General features: G+C 40.3%; 1 protein-coding gene across 13 annotated transcripts in view; it reads left to right on the top strand.

Annotated features, from left to right (window-relative positions):
• LOC132400603 (dystrobrevin beta) overlaps positions 1–25,082 on the top strand; it is a 488,265-nt gene that overhangs the window by 177,730 nt on the left and 285,453 nt on the right. For all 13 annotated transcript variants that reach the window (XM_059981722.1, XM_059981724.1, XM_059981723.1 and 10 more), the window contains 2 exons: positions 1,923–2,008; positions 19,878–20,032. In XM_059981722.1, the coding sequence (XP_059837705.1) occupies positions 1,923–2,008; positions 19,878–20,032 (241 nt within the window). The remainder of the gene's footprint in view (positions 1–1,922; positions 2,009–19,877; positions 20,033–25,082) is intronic.

Genomic DNA, 25,082 nt, shown 5'->3' on the forward strand with positions numbered 1-25,082 from the left:
AAGCTCCACGTACCTATCTAAGAGGCGCTTAAAAGATCCTATTGTATCCGCTTCCACTGCTGCCAAAGGCAGTGCATTCCACGCACTCATTTTTCACCTCTGTGTGAAAAACTTAACCCTGACATCCCCTTGGTACCTATTTCCAAGCACCTTTAAACTATGCCCCCTCGTGTTAGCCATTTCAGCCCTGGGAAAAAGGTCTCTGGCTGTCCACATGATCAATACCCCTCATCATCTTATACACCTCTATCAGGTCACCTCTTGTCCTCTGTCACTCCAAGGAGAAAAAAGCTGAGTTCTCTCAACCTATTCTCATAAGGCATGCTCCTCAATCCAGGCAACATCCTTGTAAATCTCCTCTGCACTCTCTCTATAGTATCCACATCCTTCCTGTAGTGAGGTGACCAGAACTGAACTCAGTACTCTAAGTGGGGCCTGACCATGGTCTTATATAGCTGTAATATTACCCCATGGTTGATGAATGCCAACACACCCTACACCTTCTTTACAACACTGTCAAGCAGCTTTGAGTGTCTTATTGGCATGGACCCCAAGATTCTGAGATCCTCCATACTGCCAAGAGTCTTAACATTTATATTATATTCTGTCTTCAAATTGGACCTACTAAAATGAACCCTTTCACAGTTATCTGGGTAGATGTTCATCTGCCGCTTCTCAGCCCAGTTCTCCTGTCCGGTTGTAACCTCTGACAATCCTCCAGACTATACATAACACCTGCAACCGTTCTGTCATCAGCAAACTTACTAACCACCTTTCTACTTCTTCATCCGACATTTATTAAAAAAACATCACAAATAGGAGGGGTCCCAGAACAGATCCCTGCGGAGCACCACTGGTCACCGGCCTCCATGCAGAATACGAACTGTCTACATCCACCCTTTGCCTTCTGTGGCCAAGCCAATTCTGGATCCACAAAGCAATGTCCCCTTGGATCCCATGCCTCCTTACTTTCTGAATGAGCCTCACATGGGGAACACTATCAAGTGCCTTACTGAAATCCATATGCATTACATCCACTGCTCTACCTTCATCAATGAGTTTAGTCACATCCTCAAAGAATTTAGTCAGGCTCATAAGGCACGACCTGCCCGTGACAAACCTATGCTGACTATCCCTAATCTGGTTACGTCTCTCCAAATATTCATAAATCCTGCCTTTCAGGATCTTCTCCAATGACTTGACCATCGCTGATATTGAACACCTCTTCTTTTGGGCTTCCATTTCATGAAGTAATTCTAGCCTCTTTATGAAACTGAGATAATCTATCCCAACATTACTTTGCCAAAATCAACATTCAGTTTCAAAGGAGCTTGATGAACTTCAGCACATTTTGATCTTTCTAAAATTTTAAGAGGCCCTTCAAACCTTGTAGTGTGGCGGGGAGAAAAGAGCAGGTTCAAATTTGTATCAAACCACCCCAGACCCAAACCCCTGATCCTTTAGTGAGAAGACATCCCCCAAACTTGATCATACTTTAGGTGCAAGTGTAATATGCTTGGTTTCCAGATGGTCAGAAAGTCCATTCATTGTCGGCTTTAGAATAAGATTTTGCCCACTGAAGATGGAAATTAGAAGAAATTTCTTCTCTCAGGTGTTTGTGAATCTTAATTCTCTTCCATAGATATTAGATGGAAACCATATCTTTACAAGTACACGAGGGTGATGTAGACCTATTTTTTGTCTTTAGGGGAATTGAGACTTAACAGAAGTAAAGCAGGAAAATAGAGCTGAAGTTGGATATTAATGCATGGCAGAGCAGGCATGAGGGCTTTATAGTGGATTCCTGCTCATATTTTCATACACAAATGTTCACAAGTAGCTAGATGGATAGTGCTTTACAGAAAGAATCTGTACATAGTTAATGTTGTGACAGTGACTGTAAACTGCGTATTCTCTTGCAGTGAAGGGCATGGGAAGTTGACCGTATTCTCAGTTAAAGCCATATTGGCAACAATGTGCGGAGGCAAGATCTTGGACAAACTTCGGTGTAAGTACAAATGATGTTTTAATGTTAAGCATTTGAAACAATCAGTTGAGCTTTGGTTTGGCATTTGCTGATGGGTGTGTTCTTTGTTGATTGACCTTTGATCAGAATTATGGCAGCATTTTCCTTCCTAAGGCGTCCTGGGGCATTTGGTCTAAAAGCTTTCTTGGCCTATTTGGTTTTGCTGTTCAAAGGCTAAACCTCTGGAATTATGCCTTCTTAGTTAAAAATCATGTGGATTCACTAATTTTTTGTAGAATGCAAAACCTGAAAGTAAAGCTATATATTCTCTATTTACTTCTAGATAAAGTGCTTGGATTTGACTATTCAAAAATTAAATATTAGGTTTTCCAGTTTAAGCAGGTTGTCAGTTTTCTTTAAGAGTTTGACTCTGAGAATATTTTATTTAATTTGTACCTTATTTGGTATGAAATCTATGGTGATCATTTTTAATCTAAAACAAATTGCATTACTAAGTTAGAAACAAAAATAACTTGCTTACAAAACGTTTTTAATCCTCTAAGCTGATTCAAGTCTTAAGAGAGTATAAGAGGTCTGTATTTACTGTGCAAGATGGATTTATATACATATGTTTAAAATATGTTTCAGTCCTATATTGAGATTTCTAACCACAAGTTTCCTCCAGATGGTTCAAGACTGGACGTAAAATGAAGGACAGATTTAATTACTGTTTGCCTTCTAATTAGTCAAATTTGTTGTAATATTTTAAGATATATTTGGCACCTTTTTGGCAAGGGCATAGAGTTGAAGGGGTGGGATTAAGAGAGTTTTGTCAGAGAGTGTTTGTGCTGAAAAACACCTAGAATACATTTACTGTTGTATGAGTGTGAATGTACAAACGACAGAGCTTGGCCAGTTGTCTAGGGTCCATCACTACAGATGAAGACTTAGAGTAACTTTGTGAGGTCTGTGTGGTAGCTGGTATGCGAATACTAACCTGTGTCGTGAGAAGTTATGCACAAACAATTTGAACTTGCCTAAGACGATACCCAGCAATTTTGTACAGGTGCCAGAAGTAAAGACTTGTGAGTGATAAGCTTTAATGTAAGATACTGCACATCGTTTTCATTCTTTTTGTGCTCCTACGTAAGAACACAAGAAATAGGAGCAGGAGTCGGCCATCGGGCCCGTCGAGCCTGCTCCGCCATTCAATAAGATCATGGCTGATCTGGCCATGGACTCTTCTTCACCTACCTGCCTTTTCCCCACAACCCTTAATTCCCCTACTATGCAAAAATCTATCCAACCTTTTCTTAAATATATTTTCTGAAGCAGCCTCCACTGTTCCATTGGGCAGAGAATTCCACAGATTCCCCACTCTCTGGGAAAAGCCGTTCCTCCTCATCTCTGCCTTAATCTACTTCCCCAAACCTTGAGGCTATGTCCCCTAGTTCTAGTCTCACCTACCAGTGGAAACCACTTTCCTGCCTCTATCTTATCTATCCGTTTCATAATTTTCGTACACTTGAAATAATAATAATAATCCTACGATTGAAAAGAGTGATTGACCTGGATCCAACGGTCTGTGAGTTTCTGATCTCAGCCTCCTAGCATGACAGAATTTGAAGCCTAATAAGAGGACAGATGCCTCAACATGGCCCTTCATTGCGCTACGTAAACACAGCAGGTTCTGTTGATACTGGAGGAACTCAGCAGGTCAGGCAGCAACTGTGCAAATGAATTTTTGTGCAAAAAACATTTTTGGGTCAAGGCCCTTCATTAGGACTGGAAAGTAACGGGGAAGATGGCAAGGTAAAAGGTTGGGAGATGAAGAGGAGTACAAGCTAGAAGGTGATAGTTGAAGCCATGTAGGTCAGGGAGGGGGGATAAAGTAAGAAGCCGGGAGGTGATGTGGAAAAGGCAAAGGACTGGAGAAAAAGGAGTCTGATGGGAGAGGAGAGTGGATCATGGGAGAAAGGCAGTGAAGAGGGGCACCGGGGGAGGTGATAGGCAGGTGGGAAAAACTCTGCATAACTAATTGAGAAGAACACCATCTCCTTTTGAGGGGCAGCCATTTTACACCACCAAATGGACGTTGTCTTAATATTTTACCTACTGAAATTAATCTTGCATTTCAGGTCTGGCTGTTGGCGGAACAGGTTCAGAGTTGTTAGAGACTTGAATTTGAAAATCCACAGTTCTGCGAAAAGAAAGGCAGCTTTGTGTTTGAGTCTGTTGATATGTTGCTTCCTTGGTGCAAAAATAAAGGACATTGAGGGACTGCAGAGTGTTCTGGGGCTTAGGAGTGAGCCAGGTTTTTTTGTACAAAAGACATGGGGAAGTAGATGAGAGATCTGCTTCCCCAGTGTTTAAAAGCGTAGTTTGGGTAGCAAGCTCGTAGACTCTTGGCAAATTGGGATTAATCCTGGACAGGAGGCCGTTGTTCAAGATGGATGTGTACACCCTAGTATTGTGTATGAATGTAATTGGCTGCAAGAATTGTTAGATGGAAGATAAAATTTAACGCAGGTGGTGAAGTGGTAGACTTTGGTGTAAAGATTAATCAGAGACATGATAGATTAAATGGGACATTTCCAAATGATGTGCGAACAGAGGGTCCTGGTTGTACATGTGTAAGTTGGAGAGTACATTGAGAAGAATTTGTAAAGCAAATAAAATGCTGGGATTCATATGCCGAGCACCAAAGCCAAGAAGTTATATTAAGCTTGTGTAAACATTGTCAACGTCCACTGGTATATTGCATCATGATTTGGTCTCTACACTCAAAGTAGCATTTAGAGGCCTTGAAGTGCAGAAAGGATTCTCTTGAATAATTTAGGGATGAGGAATTCCATCTGTTAAGTTCAATGGAAAAAGTTGGGGTTTTTCTCTGGATCAAGGAGGCTAAGGGGATTTTAAAGAGCTGTATAAGATTACATCGGAATTGGTCCAAATAGTGGCTGCTTCAGATTGGACAAACAGATAAGCTGTTCTTCTGAATGTTTTAAGGTCAGCATTCAGCTTTATTTATTTATTACATTGAAATATGCAATGAAATGTGTTGTTTGCACTAACAAGCAACATCCAAGGTTGTGCTAGGACACCCTGCAAATGTCATCCACTTATCAAGTCCACAGTTTTCAGCAGAACAACACAAGCAGCAGGAACAACAACAGGAAACAAGTCCCTTTCCCATCTTCCCACCCATTTACTTAAACATGCAGACAGACAGGCCTCCAACCCCAGGAGAGTTTGCCTCCAGGCCTCTAGTCCTTGGCCCTGGTGTCTCAGACTCATAGACTTTTGCCTCTAACCTCAGACTTTGTCATCCTCTTGGTATCAAGCTGATCACAAGGGTAAAAGAACTAGTGGTGTCTTTGGGGAGGGCGTGAAAATTGAAAGTGTTAACTCTAAAGAGTATTTATAACTTTGAATTGTTTGCCTACAAGGGATGGCTGGGTGAAAACCGAATGAAACTGAATTGGAGAGTCACTTGCAGAAGGAGCAGGTAACTGATGGGACAAATCCACACAGTAGGAATGGACTCCTTTGTGCTGCAGCAGTTCTTCATAATTTGGCAAGAATGACCAGTGTAAGAACCATGATAGTTATTGTAGGAAATGGGAAAGAAAAATCACCTTAGTTCTGCAGGAAGACTGTTGTGGGCTTGCTGAAGTACACCATCAAGTGGAGTGGAATGAGATTTATTGTGAATCTGGCTCTATCACAACCTAGAATACTGACGATGTCCGATGAGAAGGAATGTACAAAGTTCAAAAAGTTCAAAGTAAACTTTTTACCAAAGCACACGTCTCTTAGTGACTTGAATTTGAAAATCCACGGTTCTGCGAAAAGAAAGGCAGTTCTGTACAGTTCCATACACCCCTGAGATTCATTTTCTTGTGGGCATTTGCAGTAAATACAAGAAGCACAATAGAATCAATGGAAGAGCATCTGCAACAGGACAATATCCAGTTGGCAAAAGACAACAAAACGCAAATACCAAATGAGAACCCCCCCCCCCCCTAAATATATAAATAAATAAACAATAAATATTGACAAAATGAGTTGTAGTGTCCTTAAAAGTCAGTCTATAGGTTGTAGGAACAGTTTATTGATGGGGTGAGTGAAGTTACTCCTTCTGGTTTATGAGCCTGATTATCGAGGGGTCATTACTGTTTCTGAATCTGCATTCTTGAGAGTTGAATCTGATGAGTCCTAAATTACAGACTGCAGGTTGCAGTGAGATTAGTTGAGAAGAAATATATTTAGAAGATTTGTAAACCGCCCGCAATGCGTTGTCGTTTATTCCGTGCCTTTACGATTTCCCAACATTCAGAAAAAGATTCCTAATACTCCAGGGATTTGAGAGTTCACATGAAGTACCAACATCAGCAGGACCAGTTCAGCTAAATCATCAGTTTCTGTGCAGTACATTATCTCAGTGAGGAGTCACACCTTAAGTATAAAAAGTATACTTTGTAGCCGACCTAATGTGGTACAGCAGAATATTCTAGAATATCTCTCTTTGGCATTATTTTCCGTGTTTGAAATTAGATGATGGCTGGATAATGAACCTTTCAGCTGAAAGTTCTGGTGTCTTGGTTTTTATTGTACCTCCAAGAAAAGGGAACGGAGGGCATGCATTGTCCTTAATTGCCTTAGATTAAGAGCTGGCTCAAGTACTGATCCTTCCCCGTTTAAGTTTGATTAGATTTTTGACTAGGTAAAGTAATTTTATTGGGTTAGGATAGTGTGGTTGATGCAGTCTACATGGACTCTCCAATTGAAGCTTTTGACGACATCAGAGGTTGGTTTAAAAGACAAGAGCCTGTCACTGGTAAAGCATCCGCAGACTTTGTCTTGTTACTGGTAAAGTTGAATTGTTGAAGAAAAAATAAAAACACAAAATGCTGGCAGAACTCAGCAGGCCAGACAGCATCTATGGGAGGAGGTAGTGACGACGTTTCGGGCCGAAACCCTTCATCAGAATTGCGTTTCTTAATGATGCACTGGTGATCCATGAGAGGCATTTTTCATACTTAACGTAGAATATTACTGCAGGTTTTCCCATCTTTTGGCTGACTTAATTGCATTTGGAGTTCACCACACTGGCTGATTGACTCTACGGACAATAGACCACGAGTCTGTGGGAATGATTTTAAATTAAACTTGATTCTTTGCTGTCTGTGCATTAGTTTGCCATTTTATTTCACGCTCTGTCTGGTTTGTTTGCACAGTCATCTGACCTTTAATTATTTTACAACTTCTCTGCTTGTTGTTACTGAAAGCAGTGCTTTATAATGCTTTTGAAATTTGCATTATGTTGTGCAGACTTGCACTTTTTAGGAACCGCATCTGGATGCTAATTCTGCAAAATCAGTGTTACACTTCAGAGTGGGATATTATTAGGTAAACTGTTGAGAGTGTTGCTCTCAACAGGTTAATGGGAAAATCAAATTCAAAGAACCTGCAGATGCTAGAAATGTACAATAAAAACAAAATATAGTCATCCCTCAGTATCCGCGGGAGATTGGTTCCAGGACCCCCCTCCGCGGATACCAAAATCTGCAAATGCTCAAATCCTTTCTATAAAATGGCGTGGTATTTGCATATAACCTATGCACAACCTCCCGTATACTTTAACTCATCTCTAGATTACTTATAATACCTAATACAATGTAAATGCCATGGAAATAGTTGTTATACTGTATTGTTTAGGGAATAATGACAAGGAAAAAAGTCTGTACATGTTCAGTACAGACGCAACCATCGTAGCTCTTCTGGGAACGTTGATGCTGCCTCGGCAACAGCCGATGCCGGTTCTCCCATGATCTCTTAGGTCCTTGAGGCTGTAGCACTTTACATAGCTAGCCAGCCATCCCTTACTAGACTTAAACTCCTTCCTCTCGCTCACAACACAAGTAGCGAACGATCGCGACGCGAGGCGCTCAATACTCGAACAGTGAGTGCTGGAGAGAGACTGAGGATCTGTGAAATGGTGGGAGGCTACGGAAGGGTATGCTTACACATCACTTCATTCGCGTGGATTCAGCATCATGCTTGGTGCGCGGCAAATTCAAGTTTTGCTTTTTGAAGCTTTCTGGAATTTTTTTTTGAATATTTTGGATCCGTGGTTGGGATGCAGAACCCACGGATACGGAGGGCCGACTGTACTGGAAGTACTCAGGAGGTACACTGCTTCTGTGGGAAGAGAAACAGCATTAAAATTTCGGGTTGAAAACCATTTGTCAGAAGAAGACAAAATAACCTTGTTAAGGCGTAGGGAGGAGAGGCCAGAGGGCGTGGTGTTATGACCTGTAAGAAGGTGATTGTAGAGAGTTCTGAGCTTGTGCAGGAATGATAGAAAGATCAGGAAAAACATGGCATTGTAAGCACATTGTGGTTGTTGTTAAATAAAAGTTCTATTTCCTCCAGAAGATGTTTCTTTATTAGTAACCCACAGTATGTATAAATATAAAGAGCACAACATGGTGTCAGAAGTCGGTCTGGAAGAATAATACGTTTCCTAACACGGGAGAATTGAAGATAATTTTCTGAAAAAAGAGTTTGAACTGTTTTGGTGTTGCTAACAGTTCTACAAATGGAAGGTTTGTAGCCTCCACCGACACTTCAATTGTCTGGGAATGTCGCTGAGAACTGGAGAAAATTTAAGCAGTGTTTTGAATTTATTGGTGATCAAAGCGGATAGAAAACCGGAAAAAATGAAAGCTGCACTTCTACTCCATGTAATAGGTGACGGTGCAATTGAGGTATATAATCATGTTATTTTTGAAAATGGAGATAATTTTAAGTTAGAATCAATAATGGGCAAATTTGAAGCATTTTGTATACCAAAGTGTAATGTGATGTATGAGCGATATAGATCGTTTACATCAGGGGTCGGCAACGTTTACCACTGAAAGAGCCAATATGGACCCATTTCCTACAGAAAAGAAAACACTGGGAGCCACAAAACCCATTTGATATTTAAAATGAAATAACACTGCATACAACGTTTTTCTTTGCATTTATGCTATGTATAAACAAACTATAATATGTTGCATTTATGAAATTGATGAACTCCTGCAGAGAAAACAAAATTACATTTCTGCATGCAACAAAAACATTTTGAACTCCAAAAAAAGACGTTGGGTTGAAGGTTACTCCATAGTTAGCCTACCTTGGATCGAAGAATTAAAAGAAAGCACGCACTGGCGGCGGGTGTCAGGCATTGGCAGTGGTGATGTATATTAATAGCAATAAAAAACACTTGTAGCGGTGTGCTACACGCAGCGCTAAAATAAAGACACTGCAGTCAAAGGTAGCTTTATTCGAACTAAACAGCCTTGCTTTAAAGCCTCCCTCAACCCGTCCCCGTGGGCGCGGATGCTCCAAAAGACACGTACTCACAAACCCCCGTAGGCTATCTCCCTTAGCCGGAACGGTGGCTAATTGTGAGCCGGTTTGGATGTGCCAAGAAATGGTATCTCCACAAAGTTTTCAGATTGTACAAGATCACCATAATCTTCAAATTTTGAATTACATTTCAAAAACTAACAAACCACGGGGAGCCGCATCACAGAGATGAAAGAGCCGCATGCGGCTCCAGAGCTGCGGGTTGCCGACCTCTGGTTTACATGAACACAGAGAGCTGGTGAAACTATTGATCAATATGTTACTGAGTTGAGACACCAGAGTAAAACATGCCAGTTTGGAGAACTGACAGACTCTCTCATTAAAAACAGAATTGTTTGTGGCATTTTGGATAATGGTCTGAGAGAAAGACTGTTAAGAGAACAAGACTTAGACTTGGAAAAAACTTTGATGCTCTGCGTAACTTTGGAAACCGTGACGTCACAGGCTAATGAAGTTTTCATTGAGAGCTGCAACATAGAGGCTGTGAGGAAGTGTGAACATATTAGAAAGAATAATAAAATGACAACAAAACCAACAGGGGACTGGACGTCCCTTGAGAGGGAAAAAGCTATGTGATCATTGTGGGCAGCAGGATTGGCCAAAACAGTGTCCAGCGCATGGGAAGATGTGCAGCGACTGCAGTAAGAGTAATCATTTTTCACCCTGTTGCAGAAGTAGAAAGAAAATAAAACACGTAACTGCAGTGTTTGAATATGAGTTTTATATCGATGTGCTTTGTGAAAACAAAGGAAGTAAGAATGACTGGGCTATTCCATTGCAAGTGAACCAAAACAATATTCTGTTTAAACTTGATACTGGAGCACAAGTAAATGTTCTTGCAGAACCTGAGTTTAATGCATTAAAGCCAAGAACAAAATAACATCAGGCAAATATAAAAGTGACTGGGTATTCAGGTGCAGACATTCCAGTTAAAGGAACATGTGTGGCAAAAGTATCACACAAAAATATTGTGCACACGCTTTCGTTTGTGGTGGTGCCAAGGCATTTACAGTCAATACTGGGTTTACCTACCTGTGAGAGACTGAATTTGGAGAAAAGAATCTTAGTCCTGGGCAATGACATTGAGTTAGAATGCAGTGACTTGATGAAAGAGTATGAAGACTTGTTGAAAGGGCTTGGTTGTCTTCCAGGAGAGCCCACAGTGCCACCCGTAGTACATCCACGTAGAAAAGTGTCTTTTGCATTACGTCATCAACTGAAAACAGAGCTCGACAGAATGGAATGACTAGGAGTCATAAAAAAATTGATGAACCGACTGAGTGGGTCAATTCACTTGTCATTGTTGATAAGAAAAATGGAAAACTGAGAATTTGCTTAGATCCAAGAGACTTGAATCGAGCCATGAGAAGAGAACATTTCAAATTGCGTACTCATGAAGAAATTATGTCACAGTTTGCTAACGCAAAGTACTTTAGTAAATTAGATGCATCCTCCAGATTCTGGCAACTTAAACTAGATGAACCGAGTCCAAAGTTGTGTACCTTTAACACTCCTTTTGCCAGATATTGTTTTCTTTGGCTTCTGTTTGGAATTGCATCAGCTCCTGAAGTGTACCATAAAACCATTCACATGCTATATGAGCACATTGAGGGCGTGGATACTTCCATGGATGTTATTATTGTTTGGGGATCAACTAAACAACAGCATGACACCAGACTCAGGCAATCTTTGAGGCAACACGCAAGGTAAACCTGAAGTTGAATAAAGACAAATATCAGCTAGGAGTGACTGAACTTACCTTTGTGGGTGATATCATCAGCAAAGAGGGTGTGAGTTCTGATCCATTGAAGGTTTCTGCTATTGAGAACATGCCAAGACCGCAACTTAAAAAGGATGTTCAAAGGTTTATGGGAATGGTCAACCACGTGGGAAAATTCATACCCAATCTTTCGGAACAGCTTGCTCCATTGAGGCAGCGAACAGAAAAGAAAAATGAATGGAGCTGGAATCATGGCAAAATCTCAAGTAAGTGCTCACTAAAGAACCTTTGTTGAAATTCTATGATGATGAGAGACCCATCAAAATCTCATGTGATCCATCTCAAGCAGGCTTAGGGGCAGTATTACTCCAGAAACATGATAAGGAATGGCTACCAGTGGCATAAGCATCTTGTTCATTGTCTGATCCAGAAACAAGGTATGCCCAAATTGAAAAAGAATTGCTCAGCATTATGTTTGCTTGTGAGAGAATCCATCAGTTTGCGTCAGGGCAATCTATTGATGTTGAAACGGATCATAAGCCTCTGATTGCATTGTTTCGCAATTGTTCTTTGCGAATTCAGCGAATGATGAATGATGATCAAATTGCTAAGATATGCCACACACACCTAGAAAATTCATGTACACAGCTGACACACTTTCCAGAGCTGTGGATCAAACAACAGGGACGTTGTTGATGTTCAGGCATTTGTTGATTTGATCATAGAGACTGTACCTGTTGCTCCCAAAAAGTTGGAACTGCTGTGTCTTGAGACAGAGAAGGACAAAATTCTCAGTCAGGTAATACAAGTGATGTTGGATGGATGACCAGGTAATAGACATGACTGTACCTCAGAATAACAAGAATATTGGAACCACAGATCAGAACTTTCTGTTGTGGATGGGATATTGTACAAAGGTAGTAGAATTGTGATTCCTAAAAGTCTTCGTAAAGAAATGCTTGATAAAATTCAAGAAGGCCACCTAGGTATTGAAAAATGTAAGCGAAGGGCACGGGAAGTGATGTTTTGGCCCAGGCTGAATCAAGATTGCAGAATTGGTGTCTTCTTGTCAAGTATGCCTTAAGTACTAACCTAGCAACCCTAAGAGGCCACTGAATCCACATCCTAGTCCTCAGAGGCCTTATCAGAAGGTAGGTGTTGATCTTTTTGTAACTAACAACTATTAATAACAGATTACTACTCATGTATCCTGAAGTGTGTGGTCTGAATGTTATTATATGCATGAAATCAGTTTTTTCAAGACATGGTGTACCTGTTTTCACAGACAGTGGTCCACAATTCAATGGTGAATGTATGAGACATTTTGCTCATGAATGGGGCTTTGTTCATACAACATCTTGTCCATTTTTCCCTCAGTCCAATGGATTAGTTGAGAAGTCGGTAGCAATTATCAGGAAACTGATGCACAAAGCAAAATATAGTGGAGGTGATTTTTATAAAGCTTTGTTAGCCTATCGCAGTTACTCCACTTGAATGTGGATTTTCACCTGCTCAGCTCTTGATGGGATGCCATTTGAGATCCAATCTGCCAGTGGATGAGAGTATTCTGAGAACAGAGGGAGGTGAACAAGTGAAAAGATGGAAAGATGAACACAAAGCAAAACAGAAAACATACTTTGACGGATGTTTTCATCCGTTACCTGAACTACACCAAGGAGATGAAGTAAGGATACAAGACAAAGTGAACACATGGACAGAGAAAGCTACAGTACTTGAAGAAGTACAACCCAGATCATACGTGGTCCAAACAGAAGAAGGAGCAGTGTTAAGAAGAAATCGCAAAGACCTCAAGAAAGAGCCAACTTCAAAGTTTCAGTTAACTGATGCAGACCAGACGAAATATGAAAATAACAACAAAACACAAGAACTGTGTGAATCACTTAGAAGGAGGACTTGTGTTCATAAACCCCCAGGGAGGCTGAGAGACATGTTAAATTATGCATTTGCTCTGGTTTGTATTGCTAATTGTTTTTCTTTTTTAAGGAAAGGAAGATGTGGTGATATGACATGTAAGAACGTGATTGAAAAGAGTTCTGAGCATGTGCAGGAATGATAGATTGGGGAAAACATGGCATTTTAAGCACGTTGTGGTTGTTGTTAAATAAAAGTTCTATTTCTTTCAGAAGTTTCTTTATTAGTAACCCACGGTACATATAAATATAAAAAACACAATAGAGGGGATGTCTCTGATTGGATAAAATTCGGGTGGCCATGGGAATGAATCTCGGGGTCGTATATAGTGACATGTATATACTTTAGTAATAAATTTACTTTGAATGAACTGTAAGCAAGTTATACAAGCTGTGAACTACAATACAAGCATTTAAACAAGGATTTGTTGCTTCCCTCTTCTGTTTCATTCAGGTTGGGACAGTCTTTGCAGATGAAGCAGTGATTCATGTGCACTTCTAATGCAGTGTACTGCATTCAGTGTTCATCATGTGATCTCTTGTCCAAATGCAGATTGAGTGACTGCTTTGTGGAGCACTTGTGTTTACTCTGCAGGGATGGGGACCCTGGGCTTTCTGATATCTGCCACTTTAATTCTTCATCCCACTTGAAGCACCAGTTTGGCAAAGTTGCAACCCTCCTTGCTCAACATTAAATTTAACAACCTTTCGTTATTTAATTCCTCTGCTTCTATCGATTTTAGCTCTGCTTATTATTTACTCTTTTCTACTCACAAATGAAAGGCATGCTGAAGTCTGATCTGCCAGGCACGTTCTCCTACTCTGCATTTCACAAGTCCTGCATTCTTTTTTTTAAATTCTCACTCTTGAACTACTTGCATCCACTTTAATGACCAGATTATCTTGTTTACAGCTTGTCCCTAAGGACAGTTTATCACTCTATCCTTCCTGATTTATTCTTCAGAGACACACCCCTATACTCCACCCTCCCTGTAGCTTAACAAACTTTTGTCACCTTTCCTGTTTCAATAAGTGGTTTTAGACCTAAAATGTTAACCCTGTTTCTCTTCCCACATGTGGCCTGACTTGCTCTGTATTTCCAGTATTTTGTATTGTAGACAGGGAAGTGACTATTGTGACACAGTTCTTGTGCTGCTGATCTTTTTGAATGGTAAATCAAATCACTAACTGTATTAAAAAATTGCAAACTTTGTTGCCACTGTTGATTTATGTTTTATTTTTAAGGAAGAACCTTCCTTCACTTGCAGTATCTGCACGCTGATTATTCCAAATTAATTATCCACTCTTAACTGGAGTTGGTGTAAGACATTTTTTACATTGTGATTCTAACGTCAATATCTTTCGACTGAATATCAACAAATTGTGGTTCAAAAAAGATCAAATAATATTAATTTATATTTTTACTTGATTTGCATGCCGTGAGTAGAATGAACATTTTGTGATTTCTCCATTATCCAGCAATTTCCGTAATGAGCAGTCAGCAACCTCAGACCCTTTTACCATACCTGCACTCCATTCTGAAGGATAATGGAGATGACAGTTGAAATGCAGCGTATTGGCTCTGGAAGAAAGATTATTCCCTCAATTACCAGTCACAATCCTGTTAGCTTCCATCCCTGGCAATGGATAATGTTAAATTATTGAATTGTGCTGAGCAGTATTTTCTCAAGACTTTTGTGTAAGTTTATGTTGTTACTGGAATTTTCAACTCAAGTTATCATCCTCAGCAATTTATCTCTGTAAGAATAATTCTTACATAAAGCATTTGTCTTTTAGTTCTGTCACTTACTGGTGCCCTATATAGTTTGGTGTCAGTTGCAACTTAATCTAACTACAAAGCCCACCAGACTTGGCATGGTCCCCACTGGATGATATTTCATAAGTTATTTCATAAGTGTCCTGCCATTGATTTATGATGGGAGATTCACAGCAATCATTAGCAAACTGATAATTACACGAGTCCTGCTGAAGGGTTTCAGCCCAAAACATTGACTGTACTTTTTTCCATAAATGCTGCCTGGCCTTCAGAGTTCAGCATTTTGTGTGTATTGCTCGGATTTCCAGCGTCTGCAGATTTTCTCTTGTTTGTGATAATAACATTTTTTTTTGCTGTTACTATAAATTTTAAGCTCTAAGAAGTAATTAAAATTACTTTCCAGAACACTTTATTTTGTTAAGTGATCCTGCTTTGAAGTTCATGCATAAATTTTGCATTGTAATAATTAAAGAAATGGAGTTAACTTCACCCATGTTTAGTTTTAGGGCTCTATAACCTGTACTTCTATACTATCATGACTTGTTTGCTGAAAATTAAAACACAAAATAAACAAATTGAACAATGTGAACAGTGAGAAGTTTGGTGTAAGTGGTCGACTGCAAAGCTAAATCAAAGATAGTCTACCACCCTATCGCCTGTTGTTCTAAGACACCATGGTTATGTTTGCTTGCTCTCCGGTGGCAGCCATGTGGTACTGCATTAGTGGAGAGAGAATTTGTTTAGGAAACAATTTGAAAATTATCATTACACTGTTTCTTGTTTTCCTTTTAGTTCTTTAGGAATTCAGGTGCAAGCCTATTGACTCAGTCTTTCCTGGGTGATTTCATTAAAAGTGGTCATCATTGCTACCTCAAATGATGATTGCATTCTTCCTTAATGGATGGTGACCACTAGTTATTTTCATGTCACGATGAAGGAAAGGAAGAATTTCACAATAGAATTTAATTGTCAGTATTAGTCTTCAAATGTGGGGAAAATCATTGTTAATTGCAGTCAAATTGTCAACAAGGTTTCACAAGTTGGAGAGATTGGAAGGATTAGTTTGTACTGCTCCAATGCTGAACTAGCCGGGGGGACATTGAGCTGAATCCTATGGTTCTATTAGTTTCTGTAGTTTGGCAATTACATATGCACTCAAGTCAAGTAGAGTTTATTGCCATATTCTCAGTTATGTCTAAGCTTGATATAAAACAACAATGCACATGGTAATGCAAGAGGTATGCAGTAGCTTTCTGTTTTTGAGGGAGGACTAGGGTTATGCAGGTCAATTCAAGAACCCTCTGTAATTTGGGATATGTTTAGTGGTTGGCCAACACATGCAGCATCTGCCCAATCTCTTGTATTTAATGGCTGCTTGGTTGGTTGAGGGTATGAAATCATATTTTTATACCTTCTATTATCTTTTTCCTGTTCTTCTACATCTCTTCTGGGTATTTTTCAGCAATTTTTTTAATGTTTGAACTAAAATTATTGTTGTTTCGCATGGCAGTTGTTTTTCTCTTCACACTTCTAATTGTTTTTTGTCGAGCTAATCCCTCCAGCTCATGGCTTCATTGGTGGACCACAGCAAAGCTGTCTTGGATCTTGGTGAGAGGGCATGTTTCAACCAGGTGGAGGACATCCTAGGTTGGGGCACCACAGGGGCAAGCTGGGGTTTGTGATGTTTTGTCATGTCAACTTCAGAGCTTATTTGCAGCTGTCCGGTTTTTTCTGACAGCTGTAGTAAAGCTAGGGAGGGGAAAGGTGTGGTCACGGGGTCGTGTTGGTGTGCCAGTATTGGCACTATTCAGTGTGTGTTTGTCAAAGGAAACAAGGTTTCTCAAGTTGAAGAAAGCCTTTTGGGAATTGAGTCAGGAAGTTGGAGGAGCATTTTCCATGTGTTTACAAACTGGAATATTGTTGGGCATATTTTGGATATACTTGCAGAACTTTGCTGAAGCTGCTCTTCCACGGATCTCCGGGGGTGCGATCCTGCTCATTGTTGGGAGCTATTTGACAGGTTAGCACTCCTGAGATTATGGTATGGATTAAGTATAGAGCTGTGTACTGATGATATTTGTGTGAGCACTTCTCTCCCAGGTGGGTGCGCAATACTGGTGACTGAGAAACATAATGCGAGGCTAGATGTTCGCAGGACTGACTGATTAGCGCCCATTTGGTTCCTGCCATCTTCCTGATCATGGCCGATCTGGATTTTAGTTTCTTCTTCTTAGATGAGAGAGTGCTTCCTGAGTACTTCGGGCGTGTGTGGATTGTCGGTTAGATATTTGTCATTTAGTTTGATATTTAAGTTTGGTTTGTCAATTGTCCAAATAAAATATGGAAGTTACTGTTTTGTTGACATTAATATTTAGGTACCACTTTGAGAAGTATTGGATAGGGAGTTGATACCTTGGGTAAGGTTTTTTTCAATGGATTTGACATGATTCATTTGGAAGGCTATGGCCCAGTTATCAGTGGATCCAAATTTAGCAGATTTGGTTTCAAGGAGGTCACTGAAGTACAGTTGGAACAAGGTTGGAGTCAGAGCTGACCTTGGGGGATGCCATTGCAGAATTTCATAATGCAACTGGTGTCACGTCCTAGGGGGGTGAAGAAAGAACGGGTGCCTGTCATTCTCTGGTGAAGGCATAGGATCTTTTGACATGGGATGGTTCAGGCTAGTTTTAATATTAGGCATTGGTTCCAAAAGGTGTCAGATGCAGCGGATAAATTGATAAAGATTGCTCCTGTTTCGCTCAAATCCTGATACGATGTAAGATATAAGTGCGAGAACTTGTGCACTGGTACTGTGGTGTTGTCTGAATCCAGCTGGTTCAATTGGTATGTAAGGATTGATCAGAGGTAATATTCTGGATTCATCATGAATCAACTAAAATAGAGACCTTTCAATAAATCAGTGCATCAATTCAACAGTAGCTCAATGTACTATAAACAATATTAGTTTGTAGCCACTTCAAGTGATGGCAGTGAATGGATAAGACACTGCAGCCAGAGCTAAATCTGTAGGTTTTTGCCAATAAGATAAAGTGAGGCAATTTGCGTTTAAGAAAAAACGTTAACACATTTTATTGAACTCCCAAACCTGAAGTCAAGAGTGTGCTACAAACCCTTTAGGTGATTACCGCATCACACCAGACCGGCCTCTTGAAGTGAAACACCCACTCAAAGTTGGTGGTTGTGAGCTAGCTCCGCCGCCGTCAGTTAGGTTACCCTACAAACCTCTGATAAACATTCCTGACCTTCGTGGTAAGCACACACTTAGGTTTTTGGATTCCCCAGTTGTCAAAGCAGATGCTTAACTTTACCTGAAGTTGGAAGCCTGTGAACACATGGGTGATGGATGAATGGGACTCTGAAATGTGAGCTCCTCAGATGTAAATGTTGTACATATTAGAACAATGGTACAGGGTTGCTGAATTCTGATGCCACAGCCTTACACTTATGTTCATCATCTCCTGCCTTGAGTTGTGCTGAATCCTAGCAGCTGCATCTGTTCATTTATTATTTCCAACAAACAAGTGTTTATATGTTTAATCTGAATATTATTGTTCAAAGGAAAGTGAAATGAATGAAATGTTGATCATGTAAGTTAACTAGAATGATTCAAATGTTAGCTTTCCACTTTTTTCTTGCTTTTTTTTCCTCCCCAAACACAGTGTTGCTTCTGATCATTCCTGTACCTTACAGCAAGGCCAGGCACGTGACCTTTAGCTGAGCTCTCTAAATTATCTCTGAAGGGCTTGCTGGATCATGTGTCATTTAAATGCTGACTTAAAAATTTCAGTGTTCATTTTGATTTGTGTAATTACCAAAAGGGTGAAATGTGAAATTGCTCGCAGAAACGAGGAATGTTCGAGCCGAGGAACAGTACCTCGTTTGTTCATGGAGGTTTGTTTGCTGGAATCTGTCACGGGCAGCAAAGTCAGCACTTGGAGAGATAAAGGCTGGGTAAGCTGAACCCAGCTGATTCCATAAATAGTTGTGGATTTAAAGAAAGTCGGCTGAAGTGGTGGATAGACCAACAGCAATCGAATGTCATATGTACAGATTTTTATAACACATTTGAAACATTTGTGTGAAAGACAGTTGTCTTTTATTGAGCTAATCTGGGAAGGGAGATGATCCCATGTCATTGATAAGGCATTAATTGGAAGTAACAGGGAGATAATTGAGGTAGACTATAAGATATGGAAGCAGATTTGGCCATTTGTCCCATCAAATGTAATTCACCATTTCATCATGACTGACTCAGTTTTCGGTCTCAGCCCCAATCTCCTGCCTTCTCCCAAATCCCTTCAAGTCCTGACTAATGAAGAATCTATCAACGGCTGCCTTAAGTATACCCAATGACTGGGTCTTCACAGCTGCCTGTGGCAACAAATTCCACAGATTCACCACTCTCTAGCTAAGAAATTCCTCTTCATCTCTGTTCTAAAAGGACGCCCTTCTATTCTGTAGCTGTCCCCTCTGGTCTTAGACTCCCCCACCATCTTCTCTACATCCACTCTATCAAGGCCTTTGAACATTGGATAGCTCTCAACAAAATCCACCCATATTCTTCTGAATTCCAATGATATTGGCCCAGAGCCATCAAACACTCCTCATATGACAAGTCTTTCAATCCCAGAATAATTTATGTGCTCCTCCTTTGAAATACATGGTAACCTGAGTTATTGGGTAATTATATTATGAATCTCAGTGATTTTTGCTATCTAACGATCATAATGCTGCTCTTGTGACTTGCAGCCAATAAGTTGGGCGTTTGGTATATCTCTAGATTTTTGTTTTCACTCCATCTGTCTGTAAACATGGATTAGTGGTGTGTTGCTAGAACTGCTGATGTGCTTTTCTGATCCATTTGGCATTTTGGCAGTGCAATGAAGTGTGTGGACGAACCTGCCAAGTCTGCTTCATGGCATTTAACATTGGTATGCAAATGCTCCACAATGATGTCCTTCAATATTTCCTTTCTTTGAATTTGTTCAGTTTTTATCACTTTATCAACTAATTTCTTAAAATCATTCTCTCCCCTTTTTACAGACACTTTCTCACAAATATCTGACTCCAATGGAATAATGATGTACATGAAGTTTGACCAGTTCCTGAGGGAGGTTTTGAAGTTGCCCACTGCTGTATTTGAAGGCCCATCTTTTGGCTACACAGAACATGCTGTACGAGCCTGTTTCCCACAACAGGTGAGATGTTTGGAGCAATTCAGCACCCAAGTTTATATTAGCTCATGTTTAACAGGTTTGTGATTATGATGTGTTTAATCATGGAGAATGTTCACGGTGCATTGTTTTGTTGAGGGCTTAAACATGATCACGTTTGGGGATTGAAAATAATAGCGTTATCTGGATATCTTAAAGATTGCTGGACAGAGTCATACCTGAATGACCTGATAGTGCAGCGGAAGCAAATTTTCATCACTTTCGACATCTTGAGTCAAGCTCCCTTTCCTTGCTGTAAAATTAAACTCAGTGATTTTAATCACATTTGCCTGTGCTTTTTAATTCATAAATTCATTGAGACTTTGATTGAGAGACCAATAGGAAATATGAATATTAGCATAAGTAATTGGAGAAAGTTGAGCAAAATATGTTCTTGGACGGGAGTGAGCTGTTTTTGCTTCCAGTCGAACATTTTGCAAATAAGCGTGTCTAGGTGTGTTTGGTGCAGACGCAGTGTCAAGTTTGCCAGAGTGTAGGGGAGATTCAAACTAGAGGACAAGATTTGAGAGTTAGGGGGCAGAAGTTTAAGGGAAACACGAGGGGGTATTTCTTTACTCAAAGAGTGATAGCTGTGTGGAATGAGCTTCCTGTAGAAGTAGTAGAGGCCAGTTCAGTTGTGTCATTTAAGGTAAAATTGGATAGGTATATGGACAGGAAAGGAGTGGAGGGTTATGGGCTGAGTGTGGGTAGGTGGGACTAGGTGAGATTAAGGGTTTGGCACGGACTAGGAGGGCCAAGATGGCCTGTTTCCGTGCTGTGATTGTTATATGGTTATATGGTTAATACGTTTGGGCTAATGGATTTTTTTGCCACTTGTGCATGTCACTTCTGGGTGAGTTTTGAAGAACATCCACTGAAGTTAAGACAAGTTATTGGGCAGAATCATATCACGTCAAGATATCACAGCACAAAATCTAGTGACCTTTTAATTTGAAGCTAAGAGCCATGGCCACTGTTTTCCATAAGTATAATTGATATGACTTCCCAGCTGAAAGGCAGCTTCTAAATTGATCTCCATGGTGACCATTATCCTGTATAATCCTGTATCCTAACAGGAGAGATGGAAGACTGCCTCTTTTCCATAGTTGAACCTGAAACGATGTGTTTGGCCATTTTTAGTGCCAGTTCACTCAAAATAAATTTTGTTTAATGTGTTCCAGCATATGAATTCTTAAGAAATTGCATTACATTTAGAAATACCAAAGCTGAAAATACATTGTCAATAAATATAATCTTGAGGAAACTTGATAGTTGAAGCAAGAGCACTGTTAGGAAATTTAACTACAACATTTTACTTGAAATTGTGTTCAAAATATTAAGAGATCTTGAAATATCTGATTCTATAGAAATGAGCTGCTGAATAAATTTAAAATTTACTTCACTCCCACATAAGCCTGCAACTTTCATAAGACTTTATAGGGAAATAATATTTTTCTGAAGCTCAGTTCATAAATACACCATTCAAATTTACACTGTGGCCACTTTATTCAGTACACCTGTTTGTTAATGCAAATATTTAATCAGCTAATCTTGTAGCAACAACTCAATGCATAAGTGAATGCAGACATGGTCAAAAGTTGAGCTGTTGTACAGACCAAACATCAGAATGAGAAAGAAATGTGATGTACATGACCTTGACCTTGGAATGATTGTTGGTGCCAGCTGGAATAGTTTGAGTATCTCAGAAACTGCTGATCTCCCAGGATCTTCAAGCACAACAGTCTCTAGAGTTTACAGAGAATGGTGCAAAATAATAAAAAAAGACATCTAGTGAGTGGTATTTGTGGGGGAGGGGAAATGCCTTGTTAATGAGAGAGGTCAGAGGAGAATGGCCAGACTGGTTCAAGCTGACAGGAACTCAAATAATCACACCTTCCAACAGTGGTGTGCGAAAGAGCATCTCCAAATGCACAACGTTTGACAACAGCAGACGCCAATGAATAGACACTCTGTACAGGAGAAACCGATTAAGCAGCCGCTGAGCATATCTGTATAGAGATGAAATTGAAAACTTAGTGTATTTGACATGGTCAATTTTAAGAGTTAGGTGAGATCAGGAAAGTTGGAATGGGACAGAGAGAGGATTGTTGATGATGAAGGTTGAATTGGGCAATCAAGACAGTCTAGATGGGGGAACGGCCATTTTGGTTGGTAGGGATACAGAAAGGTGGGCCTGAGTTTGATAATGCGACCAGCCACTAAGAGAGGCACTTTAAAGAAGAAGCCATATAGGAGAAAATGGCCATCCTGACTTCCCCAGCATTAGCTCGGGTAAAGTTAGACATCAGACCTTTAATTTTAAATGACTTTAGAGTGTGAGCTTCTTCCTGTTTGTGTGCCTGGTCTGTGCAGAGCACTTTTGACAAATGTTCTATGCCATTTGATGTTCTTGTATCCCTGGGTGTTGCAGTGACCTCCAAGCTGGTGGTGTCTTGCACATTGAGAGCAAAAATTGGTAAATATGCCATCCTGGTCTAATTATACTAAGCTGAAAGACTGAGCTGTGAGATAGAAATTTTCAGCCTGCCTTGACCAGATGATAATTCTGAGATCAGCGTATGTGCGTGTTTCCTGTTGTTAACAAAGTTATGATTCAGGTTTCTCCACCACATGAATAGTATTCTGGAATGTGTATTCAATTAAAATACAACTAGCTAAACACCAGCAGTACATTGATTTCCAAAGCACTTGAAAGCATGTGGATTTTTTTTCCAAGTTTACTCTCCAGTCAAATTGCAGAAATTAATCTTGCATAATTGGAAAATGAATAAATATTTGCAGGTATGTGCTGCCTTGGAAACAGGTGATAAATTCTTGTTCTCTTTTAAAAGTTTGAGCAGATCTTTTACGTGTACAGGGCACTGTGATCAGTAGAGAGAGAGTTGTGAGGAATTAGCACAGAGCGGGAAGAATGTTGGCAGTGCTGCCTTACGTTAAGGGGTGTTCACCCCAAGCCTTTCCTCCTGAGTGACGAAGTCCCATAGAAAGCCAATATCTTCAGGAAGCACTGTCTTTTCCTTGAAGAATAGAAATTGAAGTGGAAGGTCCCACAATCTCTGGGAAGCAGGGTTGAACTTCCAGTATCAGCCCAACTATTCTGGCAGATCAAATCTCTGGGAAACAGTCACTGTCTTGAATATGCTCAGTAAACGAGTCTCCACAGTCCGCTTGGGTAGAGAGTACTAATAATTCATGGTCCACTGAGTGAAGAAATTCTTCATCATCACACATCTAAATCTTATCCTGAGCCTGTGAGCCATCATTCAGAAGAAACAAGCCTTAAGAATATTGTCCGTACAGTTATTGTTCATTCTTGAAAACTCATTGGCTGTTTCAACTGTTGAACAACCTTTAATCCACAATGTACAGATTCAGAGGTGAGAATCTGTGAGAACAGAATCAGGTTTGTTAACACTGACGTATGTTGTGAAATTTGTTGTTTTACAGTGCAATACAGAAAAATGTACTATTAATTACAATTGTATCTGAAGTATACAGGACAGCAAAAATAGTGAGGTAGTTGTACTGTATCTCTTTTCTATCAGTCTGTGTTGCATGTTTTATTTTGGATCATTTGTCACGCGGTTTGGGGCGTGGTTGAAGTTATGTATCCTTGCTTTGTCTTTAGGTTCAGGTTAGTCTGATTAGGGCAAGGTGGTGAGCCGGGATGATATTTTTTGTTGACCGCTAGAACACTGAGATTGATAATTTCCCTATTACGTTAATTTGCTAATCGATTGCTAATTAGACCGTTACGACACCGTTATACTGTTTATTTCTCCGAATGGTGAGTTTCAGTTTTGTAAGTTTTATAAGATTGTTCAGATTTGCTGGTTTCGTAATAAAGGATCGAACATACCTTCTTGAATTTGGAAATCTGTTATTTTGGAAGTGTGTCAGACAGTGTCAATGTCCAAAACTCAATCTGCAGTTTTGGTTTGTTTTCAAGTAACTGCTACGGTAGTAACTGAGTTAATTGTCTGTTCAATAATCTGATGGCAGAGGGGAAGAAGCTATTCCTAAACCATTTGAGTGTGTGTCTTCAGAGACCAGTACTTCCTTTCTGATGGTAGTAATGAGAAAAGAGCATGTCTTGGGTGGTGGGAATCCTTACTGATGGATGTTGCCCTTTTGAGGTATTGCCTTTTGAAGGTGACTTAAATGGTGGGGAGGGTAGTGCAAATGGTGATGGAGCTGGCCGAGTTTACAGCCCTCTGCAGCTTTTTCTGGTCCCTCCACACCACACTCCACTGAGTCACACCCAATTCTGCTTCAGGGTCAATATAATAGGGGCAGTGCACCTCAGGCCGAGCAGCAGGGTGTTCTTACCTGGCCACTGGTCAATATAATAGGGGCAGTGCACCTCAGGCCGAGCAGCAGGGTGTTCTTACCTGGCCACTGGTCAATATAATAGGGGCAGTGCACCTCAGGCCGAGCAGCAGGGTGTTCTTACCTGGCCACTGGTCAATATAATAGGGGCAGTGCACCTCAGGCCGAGCAGCAGGGTGTTCTTACCTGCTCTGAACAGCTTGCACGTGCGTCGTCACTGCTGTTACAGCTTGCTGTGCTGTGCTGTGCCCATCTCTATGCCGCTGAAAACTGTTGAGGGTCTAATTTGCACTCTGCTTAGATGGTTTGGTATACATAAATAACAAGCAGCATTTCATTTTACCTGCAAAATGTATGATTCTGTCTGACAGAAAAAAAATGACAGACCTCATTTTGACATTTGGGGTGGGGGGAATTTCTGAGTAGTGAAAATGAGTTCTAACGCAGAGCATTTGGCAAGTTCTTGTATTTCCACAAGAAGGCAATGTTGCCTGCCTGTTCTCCAACTGCACAGTCAGGAGCATGTGTTCCCTCACTCTTGTTGAAAAGGAGAAATTTGAAAATGTCACTATTAACTTGTCACCCTGAGTTCCTCCAAAGACTTTCATGTTTTGCAGCTGGGCGTCAAAGTTTGAACTATCTGTGTCGGTCAGTATTCTACTGCCTCCTCGTCCTCCTCCTTGAA

The sequence above is a fragment of the Hypanus sabinus genome, chromosome 10, assembly GCF_030144855.1.
Source record: "Hypanus sabinus isolate sHypSab1 chromosome 10, sHypSab1.hap1, whole genome shotgun sequence".
NCBI lineage: Eukaryota > Metazoa > Chordata > Chondrichthyes > Myliobatiformes > Dasyatidae > Hypanus > Hypanus sabinus.